The sequence below is a fragment of the Harpia harpyja genome, chromosome 10 (genome assembly GCF_026419915.1).
Source record: "Harpia harpyja isolate bHarHar1 chromosome 10, bHarHar1 primary haplotype, whole genome shotgun sequence".
In the NCBI taxonomy this organism is placed as follows: Eukaryota; Metazoa; Chordata; class Aves; order Accipitriformes; family Accipitridae; genus Harpia; species Harpia harpyja.
In genome coordinates this window covers 12,195,038-12,203,941 of record NC_068949.1, presented here as the reverse complement: position 1 = coordinate 12,203,941, position 8,904 = coordinate 12,195,038, and the positions used below count along the sequence as shown (strand labels likewise).

At 52.8% G+C, this 8,904-nt stretch overlaps 1 protein-coding gene across 6 annotated transcripts in view; it reads left to right on the top strand.

The window, feature by feature from the left end:
- The first annotated feature begins 276 nt into the window (after positions 1-276).
- ARID5B (AT-rich interaction domain 5B) overlaps positions 277-8,904 on the top strand; it is a 125,512-nt gene continuing 116,884 nt past the window's right edge. Inside the window, exons 1-2 of one of the 6 annotated variants that reach the window (XM_052799240.1) lie at positions 277-392; positions 626-886. In XM_052799240.1, coding sequence (XP_052655200.1) covers positions 372-392; positions 626-886 — 282 coding nt within the window. In that variant the 5' untranslated portion in view covers positions 277-371. Of the gene's footprint in view, positions 393-546; positions 890-8,904 lie in introns of those variants that run through there. The other 5 variants (XM_052799239.1, XM_052799242.1, XM_052799241.1 and 2 more) reach the window with 5 other exon arrangements.

Genomic DNA, 8,904 nt, shown 5'->3' with positions numbered 1-8,904 from the left:
AATCGCCGGGGGCCGCGGCGGCCCCCGCCGCCGCCCCGCCGCCCCCGCGCCGCCCCCCCGGGTGCCGCCGCCGCCCCGCGGCATTTTTGCCGGGCCGGGGCGGGCGCCGGGGGGCCGGCCGGCGTCGGGCGTCGGCGTCGGCGGGGCGCGGCGGGGCGTCGGCGGGGCGTCGGGGCGGGGAGAGGGCGTCGGGGGGGGGCGTCGCCGCGCGCGGCGCGGCGAGGGGCGGCGGCGGCGGTGGGGCGGCGCGGGGGCGGCGGCGGCGGGGGGCGGCGGGCGGCGGGGCCGGCTTTGCCCTGCCAGGACCTGCCGGGCTCCATTCACGCCAACAAGTTTGGGAGAATGTTGAGTTCAATCACGCCGGAGCCGCGATGGAGCGCAGCGCACTGCAGGTACCGCGCCGCCCCGCGCCGCCCCGCGCGCCCCGCCCCGCGCCCGCCGCCGCCGCGGAGCCTCCGCGCCGCTGCGCGCCCCCTCCCCTCCCCACCGCCCTCCCTCCCTCCCTCCCTCCCTCCCTCCCGCCTGCCCTCCCTCCCTCCGCCCGCCCTCCCTCCTCCTGCGCGGCGCTGCGCGGCGCGGCGCGGAGCCGGCGCTGATGCCGCTGCCGTGTTGTTGTTCCCCGCAGTGGGTCGGCGCCCCGTGCGGCTCGCACGGCCCCTACGTCTTCTACAGGGCGTTCCGCTTCCAGCGCCGCGGCGGCGGCCGGGCGCGGGTCCTCTCCCTCGGCGACTTCTTCTTCGTGCGGTGCCGCGCGGAGGAGCCCGCCTGCATCGCGGAGCTGCAGCTGCTCTGGGAGGAGCGCACCAGCCGGCAACTTCTCTCCAGCGCCAAACTTTATTTTCTCCCCGAGGACACCCCCCAGGGCAGGACCAGTGACCATGGCGAGGTGGTAAACGCAGCGCCGGCCCCCCCCCCCCCCCCCTCCGCGCCCGTCCCCACCTGCATGCCCCGGGCTCGGCTACCCCCCCGGTCCCCCCCCTCCGCGTCCCCCTCCCCGCTGTGCGTGGCGGGGCAGCGCGGAGGGGCCGCACCGTCGGGGCGCTCCGATGCGCGTTGCCCGGGAACTTGTGCGGGCGGGGGGGGGGGGAGGGGGGAGCGGTTCGGAGAGGAGAGGGGGTCGGAGTGCGGGGCTTCTCCCGGCCCGGCGGGCAGCGGAGTGCGTGCGGGGCTCGCCCTGCCCTTCTCCGGCTTCGTTAACAACAACAACAAAAAAAACCCCAAACCCAAAACACACAGAAAAGAGGGGAGGGGAATGTTGGGGGGGGGGGATTCGATATTGTTCGGGGCTTTTTTTTTTAGTGTTCGATATGTTTAAGAGGGCGGAAATTACGAAATGGAGGCTGAGGGAGATCAAAAGCTATGGAGCTGGCAGGGACGTGTTGAATAAAGTGATAAATGACAGGTACGGGAATAATACATTCAAATAACTTGCAGATATGCCTGGGCGTATTTCGGAGCCGCCGGGCGGCCGGCGCAAACACGCTGCGCGCCGGCACCCACCGCCGCCGCTCTGCTCCGTGCCCGCCCCGCACCGCCCGGGATGGGGCCGCGGAGCCGCGCAGGTTGCGCCCCCGCCCCGGGCCGCTCCCCCCGCCCCATCCCCGCTCCCTCCCGTTATTTGCTTTTCAGATTTCTTGCTTCAGCACGGTCCGTGAGGGTGGGGAGGGGGAAGAATGAGGTACCCAGAAAGGGCTGCGGGGATGGAAGGGGTCCCCGAGAGGGGTGGGAGACCGGGGGGGGGGCGGGGGGGACGGGACACGAGATGTTTGGGGGGAACTTCTGTTGGAGATGCTGGGGCGGGGGGGGTGTCGGTCCAACGCGGGGCAGCTGTCCGCAGGGGCTGTTTTCGGAGGCACGTGTGGCGCCGACATAGCCGTGTACCCATAGACATGCGTACGCAGTCGAACGCTTTTCAGAGCCACCTTCGCTCGCTGCCACCTCTTCACTTTAATTTTCTGTGCGTGCGGCTGAGATAAGGGAGCCTTTTCCTAAGAATCAGGGAGATGACAGTGAGCAATGGATGCTCTGAAATTGCCCGTGGTGACTATTTAAAACTGTGCCTCTGTGTGTCTCATGTGCGTGTGTGTGTGTAAAATGAAAGATATTTGGAAGGGAGGGGGGTGAGGAAAGGGACACAAATCATTTTAATACACCTTAATGATCAGCTCATGTTACTGTGGTAGGAACATCAGAGAAAATTAATCCTACCATTACGAGTGAAACGCTGCTCCGGTGCGAGAGTTCTCAGCTGCATGTACCTTCCTAATAATATGCACAATTTTATTTATTTTTACATGCAAACACCGCTAGTAATTAGCCGTGTGATTATACTTGTGCATTTCATTGGGGCTTTAACTGATGTCATTCTGCATTATTCAACCATATGAAAACAATTTTCAATTAAGATAATGGCACGCCTTGAAATTATGCAAATGCCGGTCATACTGTGTAGAATAATTATGACAAATGTAAAGCAGGTAAAAAGTTTCCTAATGCAGTTGTGTTTTACACCCCGGTGATGTCATTTCCCCTCTGGCCTCAGTTAGTCATTCATTAGCAGAGTAGCAGCAGCAGCAGCAGCAGCAACAGCAACAGCTCTGAGTGATACTTCTCTGGCAGGGAGCCTACAGAAACCGGCACTGAGAGCCAGGGCCTAGAGAGGGCAACATAACACTCCCATTAAGAAATGTACTTTGTTTCACTTACTCCATTAACTTGTTTATAGACATCGGAATGATTTTTTATTATTGATTTTTATAGTTTGGAATGATCCGAATTGTGCCCAGGGATGCGCAGGCAGCCGAGAGACAAAAGCCTGGGTGCTGGCTGACGCTTTGCAAAGTGCCGTCTGGGTGGGGGCAACGGGCTTCATCGGGGCACGGGGCGGCTGTTTCACTTCACCACCCCGCGGTCGTGGTTCCTTACGTAAATGACGTCCATAGCTGTCCCCAAAGCGGTGGCAGGGCCGCCTCTGGGGTCGCAAGGCTTCCTAACTCCGGGCTGGGTTCCTTCTGCGGGAGGAGACGCAGCTTTCAAGTCAGAGGCGGCTTATAGCCATCAGGGTAGACCTTATTTGTGGCATGGGACTGCCAGCAGGGTAAAACACCTTGTCTTGCGTTCGGGGAGCAGGGATGAAGCGAGCCGGTGCTTAAACATGTATTGCAAATCTGCGGTGTCCGAGGCAAAGGGCGACAGGGGCGCTCACTGTCAATAAAATTGTTGGTGAGGGGGGCAAGCGGTCGAATGGCAGGCTTGTGATCGAGCCCACTGGAGATTTAGGCATAGTCGCTAGCAGCTACCTGCGCTAGTGGCATGATTAATAGAAGGAGCTCGCTGCCTGTTTTCCGTAATAGCAGCATTGACACTATGACAATATTCAGCTAGTGGCTGTGAGGAGGGAGGAGAAGCAGAGAGCTATGTAATGCTTCTGTTACTCAGAAATTTCTGATGGTGTATTTTATCTGATTGCCAAATGTTTGAGCTAATCAGCGGTAAGTGTAAATACCGCTTTTTATAGCTAGCTGAATTCATCATCCAGATTTAAATATAACCCTGACTGCTGCTAAAACCGGATGTTTCCATACGCTGGGGCCCAGACGCAGCAAAGGGTTCAAACCCAAGGTGTGCTTCCGCCAAGGTACCCCTCCCTCCGCCTAAGACTCAGCATCCCCGTAAGCACTGTGGAGAAACTCTCCTTCAGCCCCAGGAGCCAGCCGGAGATTGCTTCCCAGGGAGTCTCAGTGGATGGCAGACATGGGATGGGGCTGGTTGCGCGCTTCAGGTATGAGCGCTCCTGGTCCCGATGCTCATTGTGTCCTGGAGCGACACGCGTGGAGAGGCTGGGACCGGCTCCGGCGTCACGCTTGGGCCAGGAGTCTTGCTGCGCAGGAGCAGCGGAGACATTTTTGTGAGAGTGATGGTGCCTTTGGGGACACTGTTAGGTGAGCTAGAAGAGTTTTGCTCTACTTCACTGAAAACTTTGTTGCTGCTTTTAAAACACTGGGGCCCCGGGTGTGCTGCCTCTGGCCTCACTGTCAAGCCCAAACGCCACAGCAGGTGCAGTGCTGGTCGGAGAGTGGGAGCCGCCTTCTCCCCCTTCCCTCCAGCAGGGAAGAAGTGGCCGTCCTCCATTCCTGGGAGGGCCACCACCAAAATGGAGAGAGTGTCTGTTTTGCCGGAGGAAGATGCTACCTTGCCCTGGTTTTCTCGGCCGCTTGTGGACCGGCGCGGTCCCCTGTGTCACGTCCTGCAGGGGATGGGAAGAACTCCACGACAGCAGCCACCTCACACAGGGCTCGGAGGAGGATGCTCGGGGGGCTGCGAAAGTCTGTAGGGAGCGGCTGTAAGAACACGCTGTCATGCTTGAAATGGTTTCACGGGGTGTGTGTGGAAAGCAGTCCCCCAGCTTTTCCAGTACCCAACTGTGAGAAGTAGATGCCGGTTGTCTGCCAGCAAAAAGCCCCTGCCCAGTCTCCTCGCACAGCACCCTGGCCCCATGGCACTTGGGGGGCGCGAGGTGGGCTCAGCCCCCGAGCCCTGCAGCCCAGGGCGTCCTAGCCAAACCCTCCTCCGGCTCATTTACTCCCCTCTGCTCCAAGGGGTAGCGTGGGGCTGTGGAACGACTGACCTTTGCAGAAGCAGTTCTAGAGCAAAATGCTTGTTAGTGCCTTGTGTTTTTATGTTTTTAAAGGTGTTGGCATTAATTAGACTGGGCTTAAAAATATATATCAAAGCCGGTGCTCGTTAAATCCAAGGATGGTATTTGACGTGATGTGTACAATTCCTAAAAAACCCCAAACAAGCAACTAATTCATTTTGCATGGTATGACATTCTCTGCATTGCCCTGCATCGTCGTGAGTGCTGCTTCTGCTGAGGCTGGACTGTCAGTGGGGATCTGCCTTTGGTTCATTCATCAGCAGCTAAGTTACTACGAACTCATGTTGATTTCATCTCTTCTCCCAAACTGGGGATCTGATGCAATGCTTTTCGTCTTGCAAATAATCCTTACTCATGCAAGTAATTTACATGAGTAAGCGTTGCTCAAACAGAGGAGAGGAGAGAGCTAGTTTCCTGTAATTATTTCCCTAGCAGTATTTTGCATTTTCAGACTAATTGGGGGAAAGAAAAAAAAAAAAAGTCGTCACTCCATAAATGTATGTCATTTGTAATTGCAGAAGAGATGCTTCCAGAAAGTTAAGGGAGGCATTGGGTTTGTTCTCTCTTCATTTCGGGACAGACGCTCACAGCATCTCTCAAAAGCCTGATTCGTTTCTGAGGGGCTCTCCGTGTGCGGAGTTCCTACCCCAGTGCGTAAAGGTAGCACAGGCTGGCCCGAGCGTGGTGTCTTACACTGCTAGTGCTTTATTGCCACCCCCCTTGAAAAATATGCTACTCCCTTTGCACAGTAATAGATTTTTTTTTGAGAGACGTGGGAATCTGTATGCTCTTATCTGAAATGAGAACGGCCCCGTTTTAGTCTCTGTGGACGGTGCGTGCCTTATGCTCGTATCTGTCAACACTGGTAATGACAACACGTTTCAAACATGCAGATTATGATTATTAAAGGGTGCTTTAAAAATCATGCTAGTAGCATCAATCTCCAATGTACACTTGCTCAAATTAATTCAGCTTTGGAAATCAGGCGCACTGTAATAGCAGTGTTAGAGAAATGGCATTTGTCATAAAATATCATGGTTTTGGTAATTGCATATCCACTCTGTATATTTTTATCTCTCGCCACCAGTAGCATGTGCTGGCAAAGGAAGGAGAGGGCAGTGATATTACTCAGAGAAGCCACATGTTGCTAGCCATTAGCCAGCAATCTGGCATATCTGGTCACTTAAGGCAGATTCCCTTTTTTGTTATTGTTATTATTATTTTCTATTTTTTTTCCCTTTCCCCTTTCCCTCCACTTCCCAGTGCATTCAGACTGTAAAATACACCCACTGCTCTCTGGAGTTGCTGTTCCCAGTCTGATCAGTGGCACTAAACATTAAACTCTTGTCTTTGGAGAATAATAGGCCTCACATGGTACACCCTCAAGCATGTTGAGATACTGTGCAGGCTGGAAAATAAAAATGTTCTAATTGTGTCTTTTAAATAAGCATAGGAGTGAATTAATTAGACTATATTTTGTCTTTAGTTGCTTAGTTACACAATAGTATTCCTAAGCACAAGTAAGATAAATTGGCTCTTTTTGTGCTGCTTGTCCCTTAATCATAATTACTGTATTGCTCAGGAGAGTAACGCATACATAGATTTTGCATTTTTAATAATATTCAAACAATATGCGAATGATATAGAAAGTCTGTTCTGATTCAAGCTCTTACATGCTTTTATTCGGGAAGAAGTTCTACTGCTGTGGGAGCAATATTTGCATTAGTTGCTCAGAGATGTAGTTCTGGGAAATACATAATTGAAATACTCTTGCAATGCTTGTTCTGGCCCTTTCATTCGCATTCAAAATAACAATGCCTTAAGTCTCCGAACAGTCATCCACTCTTGATTTAAGAGCTTTTTTCTTTGTGTGTGTGTGTGTGTGTGTGTTTGTGCGTGTGCAGCGTGGGTTCACACCCAGCGTTAACCCTGCAGAGCCTAGACGCTTGCGTGACTCATAGTGTCGTATCAAGTTGAGCTTTTTATTTTGTAGCTAAAATGCAGTCGGAAGGTCAGATGAACATCAGCATTTTATGGCATTAATCCAATGACCTTAATGCTTGGCAGGCGTCCATGTTTCTATGCGAAGGTGCCAGGGTTATAGATAATAAAAAGAGTTTGTTTTCATTTTCTGGATATTTTAATCTTTCTTTGCAAAGCATAGCCTCGGGTTTGGGGGGCTTGAGGCTGCTCCCGGGGGCCAAAACTTTAATGTCTTCCTGGGTTGTTGAACGTTAGCTGCTAATGATGGGCAGATTGATACAGATACTGAACAATGGAAGGTTCTGGCAAGAAACCCCCTAGACATGCTCAGTGGATGTATGTGAAAATTGGCTCCATTGTTCTGCTGTATGAAAAGCAAGTAAATTATTTACAGATATTTGCTAATTAAAGCACATATTGTTTTACTAGCACAATAGAACACAATATAACAAAAGACAAAAGAATAAGCTTGCATAATTTAAACCTGCTAATGCAATGTACTCCTTATTAAGAAAAATATAATTATGTAATCTACGAGGAAAGCTTTTCTTACTGTAACTGTAGTAGGCAAAATTAGGAATGAATTGCTTGTCAACTTGCCTAAACTAAAACAGCTCTTCAAGATCTGTGAGCTATCTGACGGGAAAACATTTTGACTGAAGCCTATTTTCTCTTTGGTCAGAACTTCTATCTGGAATGACAGATATAAATTCAATTTGAACCTCTGCTCGGGAGTGGGAGGAGGGAGAAAAAAACCACCCCAGAAATGAAGGAGGAGGCTCACAGTAGAAATGTCAAGTCTAGCTGCTCACAGCCATCCCTCTGTGTGCTCTACCTCCACCCCACTTCTGGCCCAGATGTACCAGTATCCCACAAAGCATCCTACAAAAACACGGTGCTGCCCTGCCCCAGGACATTTTGCGTGTCTCGTTTTGGAAATACCAAGTCACGCAGAAAAAGCTGCTTGCTAATACAAAGGAAGGCAAGTACCACAGGACTTCATCTGCTTCACCTGTGTCCTTAATCTTGGTCCCTTCTTTTGGGTTTTGGCCCCTGGCAGACTGGATGAACACGTCAGGAGGTAGCGTTCTCCGTCGGCATGAGTTTCAGACAGCTATGCGCAGCTGTGCTTAGGCTGGGGAAATAGCGTGGTAGGCTGGGGAAATACCTGTCACCTGAATTTAACGAGATCATTACAGCCCTTTAAAGTAATTAGCGAAGGATTAACAGATGAAAGGTTCTGCCTTGGCCTCTTTAAAATTCTCCCTGTGCCAGGTAAACTCCTAGGCTGTGCGTGTGTCCATTCTCAAGGCTCTGCCCGTAGGTTTACAGGTGGAGAGCAGTGGTCTCTGTAGGTCCCTGCATGCTGACATCTTTGGGGAGCGTTGCAGGCCCAGACCCCAGTGGTCAGTTCTGCTCCACACATCCCTTGGGACACCTCCATCTGTCCCAGGCTAGAGATGCACGAGGAGATGGCACCAAATGAGGCACTTGGGGCAGGGAAAGGGGAAAAGAAAGCTACCCCTGCCCGTGCCACGTGCTGGAGCCTCTTGTGAGGCTTCCCCGTTGCTGGGGGATCCCACCTGCAGAACAGGAGCAGCAGTTCCCACCAGGCAGAGCTCTGCCCTGGCTCCCCAGGTCTGCAGCCTGCTTAGAAAGGTTGTACTGGAAAAGCAACATGTAATAAGAGAGTGGATGGCAGGAGAGTCCTTTGTGTGCCTTGTCAGGAGGCTGAACAGGGCAGTTGCCAGAGCCAGACCTTTTGTATGACGCAGCAACAGGTTTTTAGCTAGTCTGTGATCCTGCAGTCTTAAAAAACCCTATGTATACCCCCAGTCCGCAGCAGGGACAGGACCTTCTTACTCTGGAGAAAGTCTCTGGGAGCAAAGCAGTCCTGTACAAACGTCCTCTGCCCCTTTAGGCCTGAACATGGTCCCTGGAGGAAAGCATGGGTGACATGCTGCTTGTAGGAGATGACTCTAGAGACCTGGGTTCAGGTCCCTGAGTGACTTTTGTCAAGTGGGTTAGGGCTGAATTGAGATGACCTGGTTTCCACCGCTGTCCCAAAGCCCTGGTAGCATCTGTACGGCAGAGAATTGCTCTGGACTACAGAGTCTGCCAACAGGGCCTCTTGGTTTGACAGTGCTGTCAAGTAAAGGTGATGGTACTTTCCTCAAACACCCAGGTAAAAGCATTGCTGCAGGAGAGGTGCTTATTGGAAATAAGCCCCCTCCTTTCTTTCTCTGCAACATGACCTTCGGCTC